Raw genomic sequence first — 16839 nt, forward strand, 5'->3', positions numbered from 1 at the left:
ACACCTTCTGGTCTCAGAGCTTGTACTTTTTCCACTACCCAGTGCTACCCTATAGGACATGGGTAGTTTGTCTGAAGAGAAGCCCATCTCCCCTGAGACTTAGAGCTGGGAGAACATGGACTGATGCTAAAGGGACTGAAGTTTGATAATCTTTTTTTTTTTTTTTAATTTTTTTTTCAACGTTTTTTATTTATTTTTTGGGACAGAGAGAGACAGAGCATGAGCGGGGGAGGGTCAGAGAGAGAGGGAGACACAGAATCAGAAACAGGCTCCGAGCCATCAGCCCAGAGCCCGACGCGGGGCTCGAACTCACAGACCGCAAGATCGTGACCTGGCTGAAGTCGGACGCTTAACCGACTGCGCCACCCAGGCGCCCCTGAAGTTTGATAATCTTGATGGAGGTTCAGAGGCTTCGCAGCAGCACCTGTGTGAGGCGGGGCCAAGGAGTAGGGGGAGCTTGGGAACATCTAGCCTTGGGAAGCTCAGCATGACACTCCTTGATGTGACCACAAACAAAGCAAATGAGATGGTCTGAGCTTCTGCCAAAGTGGACTTTTGTGCTGTGAGTCTCAAACGTGGGTCCTGCCTGGGCAAGAGGAGGAGGATCATGATGTGGATGAAGGACCAGGCTATCAAAATTTCTTTCCAAAGCAAAGAGATGCTTCCAAGAGCTTTTCCAACAACTGCTTGTGAGGCCTCTTGGTCTGAAGTCACTTCTGCTTCCCCAGAGAAGGGCAGTGGAGAAGAATTGTTATCTAGAGCCAAGCAGTTGATATCTGTGAGGTCACCCCAGGTTCTCTCCAGGAAAGGTAACCAACAGCTTCTCCAGTCCAGGCCACAGGGTGGGCCAGGGGCTGGGCATGTCTCACCCTCTCCTCTGTGGAAGATTTCCAGGAGACTCCACCATTGTCTCCATTGTCTCACATTCCTCAGGGTCAGGAAGTTCTTCCTGATGTCTGACTGTGTCTCTTCCACTACTATTAATCATGCCTGCAAAGCTAGCTCTTCTTCCTGACATCCCTATGTCTAATAATGGCATCATTAGTCTTCCAGTCACGGCTGCTGCAAACTTCAGAGTTGTCTTCCTTCCTGACTCTCTCTCTCTCTCTCCCACCTCATCCCAGTATTTGCCAAACCCTAAATGTCTGCTGGAACTCCCACAGCCCACCCCTAAGAATTCCTTATTTGCCCACCTCTTCTGCCTTTGTGCCTCCTGTTTCCTCCTCTGGGAATTCTCTCTCCCCCACCACTTTGTCTTCAGAACACACAGCCATCTTGTTCTCCATCCCAAACACATCATTCTCTGGGAAGCCTCCTCACTCTCCCTCTATTAAATCTGTTCCTGTCTTCATCTGAACTAGCATAATGTTTTGCTACCCCTTTCTAGTCCAGTCATTTATTCATCTACTTGGTGAACAATTTATTAAGCACCTGCTCTGGACAAAGCCCTGAGTGAGGTGTTGGAGATTCAGAGATAAATAGATATGGTTCTTACACTGCAAAAGACCACTTTCTAGTTAGGAGGACAGAAACTGAAACAGACAATTTCAATGCAGTATTATGTTTCTTTCATGGGGGAACCCAGAGTGTTATGAAAGCCCAATAGAGAGATATAACCCAGAATAAGAGTACAGAAAGTCTTTAAGGGACGGTGAAGCTTCATCTGGATAAGTGTTAGCCAAGAGAAAGGGTTGAAGGGAGTAGATGGAAGGAGATCTAGGAGGAGGGTACAGCTTGTGCAAAAATATAGCGACCTAAAATAACCCTGTCATGTGGGATTGGTCCCTTGTTAGACTATAAGCCTCTCAATGACAGAGACCACACTTAAATCACCTCTACACACTTCTTACTTAGAGTCTTACTTATGGTAGCTGCTCAACAAATATTTGTGGAATGGAGTTATATTTGAGGGCAATGGAAGAAAAAAAAAAAAAGCAGTGGCTCAGCACCATGGACAGATCACACAGACACCTGCAGTTGGAGGTAGTCCAACCTGTAAGCTCATTTGCATGTATTTGCATAATGAAGCCAACTTCATTTCCCGGGGGTCCAAAGGCTCTGCATCATGGGGGATCTAATCAGTCCTGGTTTGGGGGGTGGGGGTTGGGAAGGGAAACTGTCAAGGCCAGAGGCTGGTCCTCTGAGGACTCTGGGAGAATCTCTTTCTTCCTTTGCTCACTACTCTTCTTTTCCATCAGGAGCCAGTGGTCCTGAGCCTTCTGAAGTTAGAATTCTGTTTGGTGGTGGGGATCCTGACACCAAGGATGGGAAACCCCGGATGGTGAGTTGTAGGAGTCTGGGAGATGAGGAGTAGATTGAGGTTCTGAAATCAGAATGACTTGAGTTATTCTGGATGCAACCTGAAACAGTGGATATGGAGAGGTGGTGGTGGGGAGGAATGGAGGATGGGTCTTGGAGGTGCTGCTGTCTGGAGTCTTTGAGGCTGTCATCCCCTCCTAGTCAGCAGATGGCCCAGGAGCCTGGTCTAGGATGAGGGAGGGCGCCGTCTGCCAGCTCCTCAGTCCCTGTCCCTCCTGCTGACACCCCCTCCTGCTGTAGCTCCTGTCCTGGCAGCTCTGGAGTCCTGATTGGAGGCAGTTCTTGCTGAGAGCTGACCTCTCTGTCCTGTAGCCTTGGCAAGCCTGGGATGGGGGCCAGGGGCACTGGTTCCAACGCTTTCTCTCCACCACCTCCCTGCCCTTCCAGCCTACTGTTCCTGGGAGGAGGAACTCCTGAGTTCCAATCCCAGTTTAGGATTTAGATGCTGCCTTGTACAACCAACGTTCTTCCTCTTTATGGTTTCTCCTCCCTGTGTGACTCCCCTACAGTGGAATGGGAGTGGCCAATGGGAGTGAAAGGCAAAAGGGGAAATTTCACTGGGGAACACTTGGAACCCAGAAGAAGAAGAGGCAGTCATCTTAGGTTATTCCTTCCTGTCTCAGCCCTGGAGTGGGTGGGTGGGGGGGTGTGGGAGGGAGGAGAATGAGCCTGCAGCCAGATGGAAGGAACAGGGTGTGGAAAGAAGGGGAGGGGGTGGGTATGTAGATGCAGGTCCAGCGTTCTCTTTGGTTGCTGCTGCTAGAGGCCATGACCCTGAGGCCTAGCTCCTGGAAGCATTGGGTGTGGGTAGGGCTGGGGCAGAGGTGTGGCTCTGGATCAATTTGCCTATAGCCAGTTTGTTGAAAGCTAGTTCACCTAATGACTGGTTTTATATATATATATATTGTCTGTTTGGGTATCCTTTTATTTTGGGTACCCTAAGGATTTTTAGAAACTCATTTGGCTGAGGGTATTTTATCTTGTGAATAAGTATTTATCAAATTTGCAGCATTTGACGAATGATGGCATTATTTTGTGCCCTTGTGAGTGTCTTTGTCTAGTATGACTGTTTTAAGGAATTTGAAGCTCATTTGTGGAAAGATAGTACAATTAATTACAATAAATTGATATGCATTACCTAAAGGGATACTGGAATACCTAATAATAGATAGTTTTAGGTGAAGTGGCCTGTTGTTCATTCCAAATCCTTTTTCTCTTTATTTTCCCAGGAGGTTCCTGGGGCCTGGCCCCCAACACTATGAAGAACACTTGCTGAGGCCATGAGGGGTTACCATGGCGACCGCGGTAGCCATCCCCGCCCAGCCCGCTTTGCCGACCAGCAGCATATGGACGTGGGCCCAGCTGCCAGGGCCCCGTACCTGCTGGGCTCCGGGGAGGCCTTCTCCACCGAGCCCCGCTTCTGTGCCCCGAGAGCTGGCCTGGGACACCTTTCTCCTGAAGGGCCCCTGAGCCTGAGTGAAGGGCCATCAGTAGGCCCTGAGGGAGGGCCAGGGGGGGCCGGGGTTGGGGGGGGGAGCAGCACCTTCCCCAGGATGTACCCCGGCCAGGGCCCCTTTGACACTTGTGAAGACTGTGTGGGCCACCCTCAGGGCAAGGGTGCCCCCCGCCTGCCTTCTACACTCCTGGACCAGTTTGAAAAGCAGTTGCCAGTTCAACAAGATGGCTTCCACACACTCCCATACCAGCGAGGTCCAGCAGGGGCCGGGCCCGGGTCAGGGCCAGCGTCTGGCACTGCCCCGGAGGCCCGCAGCGAGAGCCCCAGCCGTATCCGGCACCTGGTTCACTCTGTGCAGAAGCTCTTCGCCAAGTCCCACTCTTTGGAGGCCCCAGGGAAGCGGGACTATAATGGGCCCAAGGCTGAGGGAAGAGGTGGCTCTGGAGGAGACAGCTACCCTGGCCCGGGCTCTGGAGGCCCCCACACCTCCCACCACCACCATCACCACCACCACCACCACCACCACCAGTCCCGGCATGGCAAGAGGAGCAAGAGCAAGGACCGCAAGGGGGACGGGCGGCACCAGTCCAAGGCCGCTGGCTGGTGGAGCTCTGATGACAACTTGGACAGTGATAGCGGCTTCCTAGCGGGTGGGCGGCCCCCTGGGGAGCCTGGTGGTCCCTTCTGCCTGGAGGCTCCAGATGGGTCCTACCGGGACTTGAGCTTCAAGGGGCGCTCGGGCGGGTCGGAAGGCCGCTGTCTCGCCTGCACTGGCATGTCCATGTCACTGGATGGACAATCGGTCAAGCGAAGTGCCTGGCACACCATGATGGTCAGCCAGGGCCGGGATGGATACCCAGGGGCTGGGCCAGGCAAGGGACTCCTGGGTCCGGAGGCCAAGGCCAAAGCCAGGACTTATCACTATCTGCAGGTGAGGCTTTGGTGGGGGTGGGGAACAGGGTCCTCAGTCCTCATTGAGGTTGTCACCTGGGGAGCTATCAAAGGGGTTGGATGGGAGTCAGCTGTCCCCATGATGGAGGCCTGGAGGCAGGGAGGTTCTGCCTGGCCTCACTGTGTCACCTCGAGCCCCTTTTGGGATCTCGGTTTCCCCATTTGTACAACGAAGAGGCCCTTCTATTCTGACATTATATGTCACTGCCAGGAAGACTTCCCTTCAACCTGCTGTTTGGACAAGCTGTGCTGGCCTCTGTCTCATGAGCTCGGAGGCAGAATGAGGTTGAGGGTAGGCAGTGGACAGGATAGTGTGGTACTCCCTGGCAGTTGCTTCCCTTGAGATTAGAGGTCAGCAGTTGGAAAGCAGTTCTCCTGCCCCCAGGCCTTCTCCAGACCTCTTTTCTGCTCAGATCTGGGTGGTCCAGATACTGTTTGAATATGAAGGTCAGTTATTTCCAGAATGTGCCTGTGCTGGGGTTTGTCATTCTGGGGTGCCTGCAGTAGGACACCACAAGGCTGTGGAAGAGCCTTGGGAGCCTGTCCTGTGGGTTTTCCTAGGCTGGGGACACACTGAAGTCTGAGGCCCAGATACAACACCAGGGCAGGGCTTCTAGGGAGTGGATTGTGCCCATGATAGTTGGCATGCTGTCTCCATCCTGTCTCACCACTTGTGTGGTCTCTGCAGGTGAGGCGAGGAGTTCTGACTCCTCCTTATGGAGCCCTTATCCATCCCACACTGTCCCCTCTCCATCTTCTCACTGAGGTGGGATCAGGTTCTTCTCACCATCTTCTCTCTCAACCTTCCTTTTCTCTGCCTCAGTACCCTCTCCCGTACCCCTCATACCCCTGGTTTGCTTTTTTTTTTTTTTTTTTTTAAATTTCATTTATTTTATAATCTCTATGCCCAACATGGGGCTCGGACTCATGACCCCGAGATCAAGAGTCACATGTTTTTCCTACTGAGCCAGCCAGCCAACCCCCCCACCCCACCCCACCCTGGGCTTACTTTCTTGAGGCCTCCCATGGGTTTAGGAGGAAAAGTCATTACAAGGTCTGGAAGTCCAGCAGACTTAGAGTTATCCCCCAAACCCACATTCCACGTGTTTAATCCACAGTCATTCATTCAGTGAGCTTTCCTGGGTGCTGTGGATATAAAGAGGAAGACACAGACGCTGCTTGTGAGGAGCCCACAGGGTCGAGGTGGGATTGACAAGGAAGCAGGTAGAATAGAGTGATGAGGCTGTGATAGCACAGAGCCCCAGGCACCGTGGGGGCACAGAGGGGGCACCTCACCCACCTGGGGTGGTGGTGGCCAGGGGACTGCTCAGAGCAGCTTCGGGGGAGGATGGCCCCTGAGCTGAATCCTGGTGGAGCTGGAGTTGGTTGAATGCAGAAGAGGATTAAGGGTCTTCCAGGAAGAGGCTACAGCTTGTTCAAAGGTACAGAGAATTGACCTTGCATGTGTCTTTTGGGTGTCCCTGGCCTTGCTGGTAAGTTCTTCACACATTAGGGCTCTTCTGGGTGGAGAACTTACAAGAGCTCAAGGGAAAGCAAGAAGGAGGGGTAGACAGTAGGGAAGGTTAGAAACTTCTCAGATTCAGGACTTCTGGGTTGTCCTTGAATTGCCCCTTTCCTGGGTAGAGAGGTCCTCTAAGTTGGGATTTGAAGGGTCCAACAGAAAGGGCCAAGGAGGGAACACCAGCCCTTCTTCTGCTATAACTGAGCCCTGGCTGTCCCTGGAGCTTCACTGACACTCCGCTGCCTCCTGCTGCTTCTCCAGGGCTGCCCTGACCTCTCTGGGGGCTTCCTTTTTAACATGCACCTCACAGTGTCCTGCAGAGGAGCGAGGAGCTGCAGTGGCTGTGGAGTGGGAGCCCTGCAGTGTGGCAGAGAGTGCCCTGGCTATCCCGTCTGCTGGCCTGTCTCTCTCTGCTTGCTTGTGGCTCCTCTCTGTAGAGTGCAGAGACGGGAATGATTCCTTGGGGCCTGGGGTTCTAAGACATCTGAGGATTGCAAAGTCAGAGCCTGTTTGGGGGAGAACTAACAGATTGCAGGGACCTTGCACAAAAGCAAGGGAAGCTGGCCCCATCAGACCAGGTGTCTTTGTTGGATCCTTAACCCTTTTGTTGGGACCCTATTTCTCCCACTGGACCTCAGCTCTCCCTCAGAGAGCTGAACCCCTCTTTGTCCTCAGAGCCCTTGTTCCTTTATGTTCCTCCCTGAGTTACCCTCTTCTGATTGAGTTCCAGCATCTTCACTGAGCCCTGCTCCTCCTGGTGGGTTACTTCCATCCTGGGAACCCATTCCATCCCTGGGTCTCTGTTCTTGTATTTATCTCTGTCCCTTCACCTAGCCTCACCCCCAGAGTCTCTGTCCCTCTCCTGAACCCTATGCTGTCCCTGAATATTGACCTTCTTAGTCTCCATACTCACCCCATTCAACCTGTTTCTTACAACAGGTGTTCGAAATCTTCCTTGCCTGCCCCAGCCCTCTCCCCCACGCCTCTATTTATACGTCATTCTTCCTAGTGTAGGCCAACCATCACAGGTTCCCTCACCTTCCTGTCAGCCACCTACGGATTCGTCTAGATCCCCAGCCACCCCCATTGCCTTCCTTCTTGGCTCAGAGAAAAAGCCAAGACCACTCACCCAGACTGATCCCTCTAGCAGGGTTTGAGCCCATCTCCCCAGGATCCCGTCTATCCCTGAATTGACTGCCGCTTCTCCATCCTACATTTAAAGGCTAGCTTTGTCTTTACTGGCTCTTTCTCTTATTCTGAAAACATGCCCAAGTCTCTCATCCTACAAAATATTTAACTCCATACCCCCTCTGTCTACTGTCTTCTCTTCATACCCAAGTTCTTAAAGCATAGGTTCTACACCTTTACTTCCTTTCATTCTCCCTTTATTACAGTCTGACATCCACATTCCCTGTCCTCTAAAATGTTCTGGCATTGGTCCCCAGTAGTCTCTTGAGAGCTCTCCTTGAAAGGCACTTTTCAAGGCTTATAATAATAATAGCTAACATTTACTGAGGACTTACTATGTGCTGGGCATGTCATATTGACTTATTTATCCTTCCCACCAACCCTGGGATGTAGGCATAATTGTCATTACTGATTCATAGATGAGGAAACTGAGAGAGTAATCAGTTTTGCCCAAGTTTGCCTAGCAAGTGATGGGGCGAGATTTTGAACATGGATTTTAACTCCTGAGCCCGAATTACTAACCTCTGAATGCACTGTGGCATTTGACATTATCAACTCCTTTTATTCTGGAAATGTCTCCCGTTTCCATGACATGGCATTCTCCTGACTTCCCTCCTACCCCTCTGCCCACTCCTTCTCAGGTGACTTCATAGGCTTTTCTTCCTTTCTTTGCAGTCCCCTTTTTAAATGTCAGTGAATCCCTCCCCAGCTCTCTTTCTTCTTTCCCCTGGGCTGTTTCATTCACCCTTATGGATTCAGCTGCCGCCCATGACTCCCACGTGTCTGCCTCCAACCCAGATTTCTCCAGTGAACTCCAGAACTGAACATCCAACCACCTGCTCAGCAGTTCTCTGCCAGACTTAAGATGCTCAACCCTGACCTATCACCTCTTCCCCAAACCTGCTTCTCTGGGATTCTGTGGCTCAGTGAACAACAGCACCATCCCCCAGGTCCTCAGCCAGCAGCCTCCCAGTCATCTGTGACTCCTCCCAGCGCACCCCCCCACCACCCCCTCACCCCCTACATCTAATCAGGCTCACTGATGCTCCTTAACACCTCATTTCCATCTCCTCATCCCCCTCATTGTCATGGTCTTAATTTAGGCTCATCATCTCTTGCCTGGCTAACAGCATAAGCCTTTTAATTGGCCTCCCTTCTGCCACTCGATCCCCTGCCCTTCTCCCAGCGCTACACAGGGCATCCCCCCTTTGGACTGTCAGAGTGCTCTTTCTGAACCAAATTTGATGGCACTTCCCTGCTTAGAGCCCTCTGTGACTCCTCAGAGAGGGAAGGAGGGAGAGTTGGAGGATTTAGGATGTCAGCAGGTTAAGAGAAGGAAGGAGCAGGAGGGGTGAAAGGTGAGGGCAGGTGATACTTCACTGCGGGGGGTGGGTCAACACAGGTCACTTTGGCCTCCGATCTGATCTTCAACCCCTTGGCACTTGGCATATCACCTCCAAGACTCCATAGGTGGCCCTCAGTTAAGTAGTAAAAGGTCCATGGAGGATGATGAGGCATCTCCTGTAAGGGAGGGGACAGCCTGAAACCTTACTTCCAGCTCCGCCTCTGCATGCCCCTGAGCATGGCCTGCTCCAGCTAGCAGAGCGCCCCGGCAGTGGGGATAGAGGGTTCTGGCCTCTAGATTTCATAGGGACGTGTCTGAGAGACAGAAGCCCCTGTCCCTGCAGGTGCCGCAAGATGACTGGGGGGGTTACCCCACTGGGGGCAAGGATGGGGAGATCCCCTGCCGCAGGATGCGGAGCGGCAGCTACATCAAAGCCATGGGGGATGAGGAGAGTGGAGACTCAGAAGGCAGCCCCAAGACGTCCCCCAAAGCAGTCGCCCGGCGCTTCACCTCCCGCCGCTCCTCCAGCGTGGACCAGGCCCGGATCAAGTAAGGACAGGGAGGGCTGGGGGCGGAGAGTGGGAAGCTGATGCTGGGTCCCTGCAGGAGGTGTGCACCAGAGGGGTTCCCTGCCTAGGATTCAAATGGGGGAGTTTCGCTTTGCCCCACACAAAGAGGGGGTCCCTGGTGAGATAGTGCCTCTCTGAGTGCCTCTTTAGGAGAGTCTCTTCGCCCAGGAGTCTCCTGGGAGGATGCCTGTCTGGGGGTTTCTGAGGTATAGAACCTGCTCAGAGTCCCCAGTGCTATTATTCCCCCTTCTAGCAGACCCCCATTCTGAATCTGGAATTTTGACCTTTCCCAGCTGCTGTGTCCCACCCCGGATCCATCCCCGGAGCTCCATCCCTGGCTACAGCCGTTCCCTCACCACCGGACAGGTAGGGATGGTCCAGCACACCTGAAGGAAAGGGTGGGAAGGAAGGGGGGTGGGGTCAGTCCCATACTCAGCCTATGCCTGCAAATCAGAGGTCTGCCCATGGAGAGAGCCCAGGTCTGGTTCTGGGGGGAGCTGGGAGGCCTTGGGACTCCTGGATCTGACTCAGCCTGGGGGTCTCAGTCACATCCTTCGAAACCACCGAGGGGCCTCTAAGTGATGAGTTTGCAGGGGCAACATCAGTTTTCTGAGGTTTTCCAGTCCTGTCATGACCTGATTACTCCCAGTTCGCCCCATGCAAAAGGCAGGCTTGATTGTGCAGATGGTACAGGGATAGGCAGAGCTGCGGTCTGAGAGATGGCCTGTGCTTGAGTTCTCTCCCCGCCACTCCAACCATTGGAAGACACGGCAACGCCTCTGTTTTCTCACCTTTAAAATGACAGTAGTAGTGATATTTATCTCAGGGGCTTTGTGAGAGTTCCGTGAGAAAATGTATGCAAACACAAGGTACCTGGCTCCAAAGTGGTACTTTATAAATGTGAGTTCCATCCCTAAGTGTAGACTTTCCCCTTAGCTAAGCAGAGGCGGTGCAGTTTAGTAATTACATGTATGGCATGAATTGGAATTCTAGCTCAGCTCCTTACCAGCCGAGTGACCTGGGGCAAGTTACTTGACTTTTTTGAGCCCCACTTTCTCTATTTAAAAATAGGCATCGTAATAGTGCTCATGGCACATAGCCAGCACTCAGTAAAGGTTAGCTATTTTTACTGTTTGCCAGGGAAAAAAGAGCAATGCAAAAAAGCAGTGCAGAAGAATGTCCACATTGGCTCCTATTGTTTGCTGCTGAGGTCTTTGTTACATTTCCTGAATCAGGGAATCTGATTGGCACAGCTGTTGTTTCTCAGACTAGCTTATGTTGCTCAACCCACTAGTTCAATGCTCAGTCCTCATTTTACTTGACCCATCAGCAGCATCTAACACAGATGAGGACTTTCGCCTTCCTGAAACACCTCAGTCAGTTGGCTTTGAGGACACCATACCTTTTAGGTTCTCCTAGATTCTCTCTGGCTGCTGACGCTTGGTCTTGCCACCAGTGCCTCTCCAACTCGCCAGGATCTGAACACTGGATTTTTTTCAGGGCTTAGTTTCTGGACTTCTCTCTACACTCACTCCTTAAGTGAGCTCATTTAGGCTCATGGCTTTGAATATTACTTTATTTTATTAAAATTTTTAAAAGTGTTTATTTGTTTTTGAAAGAGAGAGAGAGAGAGAGAGAGAGAGAGAGAGCAGGGGAGGGGCAGAGAGAGAGGGAGACACAGAATCCAAAGTAGGCTCCAGGCTCTGAGCTGTCAGCACAGAGCCTGATGCGGTGCTTAAACCCACGAACCGTGAGATCCTGACCTGAGCCAAAGTCAGATTCTTAACCAACTGAGCCACCCAGGCACCCTGGCTCTGAATATTATTGAGGGCCTGGTGACTTCCAAGTGTGTATCTCCAGCCCCAATCCTCTCATAATTGCTGGGCATGTGTGTCTAACTGTGTACTGAAATCTCACTTGGATGTTTAGTAGACATTTCAAATTTAAGATATCCACAACGAAACTGCTAGTACCCTTACCCCATTCCCCCTACCTCCCCAAACGTACTCCTCCGTCCACTGTTGTCTCTGTTTCAGGTAATGACAACTTTATCCTTTTAGGAGTTCTGATCTAAAAGCCTGAAGTCAGTCTTGACTCCTTTCTCTGTCTCACGTGCCCCATCCAAGCTTTCGGCAAACCGTGTTGGTCCCATCTTCAAGTATATCCAGGACCAAAGCACTTCTCACCTCCGATGCCACCACTCCAGCCTAAGTCACCATGGCCTTTGTCTGGGCTTTGACACTGCCTCCTGAATGGTCTCGTGCACGTGCCCCTGCCCCACTTCATTCTCTCTCAGTACATCCCAGAGTGATCATTTCAAAATAGAATTACGTTCACTCAAAACCCTCACCTTACTCAGAGGACTTACAAGGCCCTGCACGATCTGTCCCTTGCTACCTGCGAATCCCGCTCCTAATGCTCCTCCGCCTGTCACCCGCTGCAGCCACAGTGGTCCTCTTGCTACCCTTCTGACACCACAGGTGTGCTCCAGCTTTTTGTCTCCTTATGTTTTAGGTAGGTCTTTTGTAAATAGTTTAAGGAATTTAGTTTATATCTATACTGACAATGGCTCGAGGGTTTGGTACATTTACATTTATTGTGGTTACTGATACACCTGTATCAATACAACAGTATTACTGCTGTTTCATTGTGTGCCTTCTATTTCTCCTGCCTTTTGAGTGATGCTTTTCTACTCCTTTCCTACCTTCTTTTGGATTAGTTTTCTTCTTCATTTTTCTTACTACCAAATCCCACACTGGTTTGGCAGTTCTATTTTCTATTTTCATTCTTTGTGGTCACTCTTATAATTTTCATGTTTATATTTGACTTAGCAAGGTCTAAATTTGACAATTTCTTCTTTCCTTAGGATACTTTAGTTTTGATGACCTCTTCCCTTCTTATTGTACATGTTGCCTGGTATTTTGTTCCATGTTCTTTTTACCTCTCCAAATTAGTCTTTATTATTGTCACATTAAAATTTTTTTTTTAACATTTTATTTATTTTTGAGAGAGAGAGAGAGAGATTGAACGGAGGAGGGGCAGAGAGAGAGGGAGACAAAGAATCTGAAGCAGGCTCCAGGCTCGGAGCTGTCAGCACAGAGCCTGACGCAGGGCTTGAACTCTTGAACTGTGAAATCATGACCTGAGCTGAAGTTGGAGGCTTAACCGACTGAGCCACCCAGGTGCCCAAATTTTATGCTGTTAGTACTTGATTATATAGACTCATATCTTTAACCCCTCCCCCCATAACTTCTTACGTTTCATTCCTTCCTTTTAAATATTCTTTAGTTACAATAAATTACGTTTAAAAAAATAAAAAATAAATCTTCTTTAGTAATTTTTTCAGTGAATGTCTGTTAGTATAAAACTCTGCCTTAAACAAAAGATGTAGTCTGCCCTTGTTATTTAACATAAATTAGCTTATTATGGAATCTTAGGTCAACATTTATTTTCTCTCAGTGTTTTGAATGTATTCTTTTGTCATCTGTCTCTTCTTGTTGCTGTTGGGAAGTCTGCAATCAATCTAATTGTCTTTGTGCATAGTTTTTCATTTCTTTCTGATTGCTGTTGAGATCTTCTCTTTGATTTTGGTGTTCTGCAGTTTCATTGTGGTATGTGTGTGTGCTCCCTGAATCTGAAGATTAATGTCATTCATCAAATCTGGAAAATTCTCTCATGGTTACTGTTTGTTGGTACATCTTTTTTCATCCTTTTACTTTCAACCTACTTGTGCTTCAAAAAAAAAATCCAATCTAACAATTACCACCTTTCGAATGAGGCTTTCTTGTTCATTCACATTTAATGTGATTATTGATATGGTTGGATTGTGTCATATGTCATTTTTGCTCCTCTGTTCTTTCTTTACTGTCTTCTCTTGTATTAAATGAATGTTTTAGTGAACCATTTTAATTTCTTTGTTATTAACTCCCTCTTACTATATTATTTGAGTTATTAGAGTTGCTTAAGGAATTACAAAGTGTATCATAACTGATTAAAATCTAATTAATTCTGGTAAAAAAAATTAATTCTGGTAATTCTGCTCCAATGTGTCTCTTTTTTCTCTCCTCTCTTTGTGCTGTTATTGTCATGTACCTTTCCTATGTATATGCTATAAACTAACAGTTATTATAAAGGAATGTTGGTATTATAAATAATAGCTTTGTGAAATTTTGCACCTTTTAAAGAAGTTAGGAGAAAAAATGAGAAAAACATATCTATAGAGTTTTTTATATTTGCCATTTCTGGTCCCCTTCACCTCTTCCTGTGGATTTGAGTTACCATGAGGTATCACTTCCCTTTAGCCTGAACAACTTCCATTGTTTCTTGTAAGATAGGTCTGCAACAAATTCTTCAGTCTATATGTATTTGGAAACATCTTTAATTTTACTCCATTTTTGAAGAATAATTTTGCTGAATATAGAATTCCTGGCTGACAGTTTTTATTTTATTTTATTTTTTTAATATTTTTTAACATTTATTTATTATTGAGGGACAGAGCATGAGCATGGGAGGGGCAGAGAGAGGGGGAGACACAGAATCCGAAACAGGCTCCAGGCTCCGAGCTGTCAGCACAGAGCCCGACGCGGAGCTTGAACTCACGAACCGTGAGATCATGACCTGAGCCGAAGTCAGACGCCTAACCGACTGAGCCACCCAGGGGCCCCAGTGGCTGACAGTTTTTAATTTCAACATTTTGAATATACCATTCCACTGCCTTTAGCGCTCATTGTTTCTGATGAAAAGCCCGTTGTTAATCATATTGTTGTTTTCTTGTATGTGATGAATTGTTTTTCCCTTGTGCTATTAAGATTTTCTCTTGGTTTTTGGCTTTCAACATTTTGACTGTAATGTATCTGGCTATGGATCCCTTTGTGTTTAACCTACTTTGAATTTACTGAGCTTCTTTAATCTGTGGAATAATATTTTTTTCATAACATTTGGAAAGTTTTGAGCTGTTATTTCTTTGTTCCTTTTTCTTCCCCTTTCTCTCTTCTTCTTTTGGAATTCCCATTACATGTATACTGCTTTACTTGTTATTGTCCTGTAGGTCTCTGAAGTTCTGTTTATTTTTATTATTTTTTTCTCTCCATTCTTCAGATAGGATAATTTATACTGATTAAGTTTACTGATTATTTCATATGCTGAGCCGTTCTAGTGAGTTTTTCACTTCAGTTATTGTACTTTTCAGCTCCAGAATATCTATTTGGTTTTTAAAAAAAATTTTTTTTCTATCTTTTTGTTGTGATTTTTTTAGTCATGAAGTTATTGTGCTTTCTTTTAAATCTTTCAACATGATTTACTTTACTTCTTTTAACATATTTGTAATAGCTGCTTTGTAGTTTTTGTCTGTAAATCAAACATTTGGGAACATTCATATTTTCTTGTTTATTTGCATGTCTCATAATTTTTTTGTTATATTCTGAACATTTTAGATAGCATATTGTAGCAACTCTGGATTCTTACTTTACCCCTTGATTGTTATTGCTTTGTTTATTATGTGTTTGTTAATCCCTGGACTAAATCTGTGAAATCTGTCTTCCATGCTAAACGTGGCCTCTGATGTATTCACTAAATTTCTTTTCTTTCTTGTTTTTATTTTTAAGCCTGCCTTCCTAGGAGTTGTCCTGTGTCTGTATAGCTTAGTGTTCAGCCAGAGATTGGTCAGAGATTGTGCTCAAAAACCTTAAGCCAGAAAGGCTTCTCTCTGCTTATGGTTGTGTGTGTGGACTTGGGAGTACAAACTTCAGGCTCTTTTTTTTTTTTTTTTAAATTAATTAATTAATTAATTAATTTTTGGGACAGAGAGAGACAGGGCATGAACGGGGGAGGGGCAGAGAGAGAGGGAGACACAGAATCGGAAACAGGCTCCAGGCTCCGAGCCATCAGCCCAGAGCCTGACGCGGGGCTCGAACTCACGGACCGCGAGATCGTGACCTGGCTGAAGTCGGACGCTCAACCGACTGCGCCACCCAGGCGCCCCATTCAGGCTCTTTTTAAGCCTACCCTGAATTTTACTTTTTGCCAGTCTCTCTTGTGTTATCTCCTCACATGTGCACAGGTCCCATTGGCCAGAGAGGTGTGGGCAGCTCAAGACGTCTCTGGTCTCTGCTGTGTATGCACTCACCCCTACTTAACTCAAGATATGTGGAGAGCTCATCAAACCTTCTCTAGCTGTTTCATCCCCTGAAACTTCTCTGTTAAATCTCTGCCTCATCTCTTAGTCCATTGCTTGTCCCAAACAGCATTGAAATCTCAGCTTAGCAGTGCTGCTGGCTATTCCTGCTCTATTCCCTCCCCCCCCCCCATTCTTGATACTATACCTGACAATGTTCCAAATTAAGTGAGCCCAAATTAAGTGTCAGTGGCAATGAAGCAGCTGGTTTTCACAGCCTGCCTCACCCTGATTGAACTATTGCAACTGATAGAGCTGGGAACTTGAGTAATGGGAGCAGCCCCAGGCAAGGCCACCACGGACTCATGCTCTTCAGTAATTTTCATGTATATGTTTCTTTCTTGTATACCTTTGACTGATTTTCAGAGTGAGGAAATAGTTATTTTTGACAGTTTTGTCCAGCTTGTCACTCTGTCATGCTTGAAGTTAGAAGTGTGGAAGATTCTCCATCAGTATAATTATCTCCAAATATTGCCTCTTCTACATTCTATTCCCTCATCTGGAGCTCCTATTATTTGTTTTGTTTTAAGATTAAAAAAATGTTTATTTATTTTATTTTATTTTTTTGAGAGAGAGGCACAGCTCAAGTGGGGAAGGGGCAGAGAGAGAGGGAGACAGAATCCAAAACAGGCTCCTGGCTCTGAGCTGTCAGCACAGAGCCTGACATGGGGCTTGAATCCACGAACTGCAAGATCCTATTCTTTCCTCCATGCATCTTAACCTCTCGTTCATATTTTCCATCTCTTTGCCTCTTTATGCTGCCTAAGTTCCTTAGATGTATCTTCTGATTCATTAATTTTCTTTTCAGTTGTGTCTCATCTACGATTTAACTCATTAATTATGTTTTTATTTGACTGACTTTTTCAGTTCTGGAAAGCCGGTTTGGTTTCTTTTAAATATTTCTAGTCTTCTTTTCAAAGTTTATGTTCTCTTCTTATATTTTCAGTTTTATCTTTTAAGTTTTAGAAGTTTTAAACATAGTTTAAAAGCTAATCTGTTTTAGCTAAGGTAACACGAGCTGCTGTAACAGATGAAGCTTGAATTCTCAATGGCTTAGCTCAATAAAAGCTTAGTTGTTTATGTCACAGTTTTAGTTATCTATTGCTGTGTGACGTATTATCCTCAAACATAGAGTCTTAAATCAACAAACATTTATTATCTCACCATTTCTGTGGGTCAGGAATCTCAGTGCAGCTTAGCTGGGTACCCTCTGGATCAGGTGACTCACATGGCTTCACTAAGATGTTGGTCAGGGCTGTAGTCATGTCACGGCTTGACTGGAGGAATATCTACTTCCTTACTCACTCATATGGCTGT

General features: G+C 47.4%; 2 protein-coding genes across 6 annotated transcripts in view; one reads left to right on the plus strand and one right to left on the minus strand.

Annotated features, from left to right (window-relative positions):
* GJB3 (gap junction protein beta 3) overlaps positions 1-16839 on the minus strand; it is a 215587-nt gene that overhangs the window by 76048 nt on the left and 122700 nt on the right. The window lies entirely within an intron of this gene.
* Positions 1-16839, plus strand: part of DLGAP3 (DLG associated protein 3) — a 64026-nt gene that overhangs the window by 20770 nt on the left and 26417 nt on the right. For 2 of the 3 annotated variants that reach the window (XM_058718127.1, XM_058718126.1), the window contains exons 2-5: positions 2199-2281; positions 3549-4706; positions 9125-9330; positions 9644-9716. In XM_058718127.1, coding sequence (XP_058574110.1) covers positions 3600-4706; positions 9125-9330; positions 9644-9716 — 1386 coding nt within the window. In that variant the 5' untranslated portion in view covers positions 2199-2281; positions 3549-3599. The remainder of the gene's footprint in view (positions 1-2198; positions 2282-3548; positions 4707-9124; positions 9331-9643; positions 9717-16839) is intronic. The other variant, XM_058718129.1, reaches the window with a different exon arrangement.

This window comes from Neofelis nebulosa, chromosome 2 (assembly GCF_028018385.1).
Source record: "Neofelis nebulosa isolate mNeoNeb1 chromosome 2, mNeoNeb1.pri, whole genome shotgun sequence".
NCBI lineage: Eukaryota > Metazoa > Chordata > Mammalia > Carnivora > Felidae > Neofelis > Neofelis nebulosa.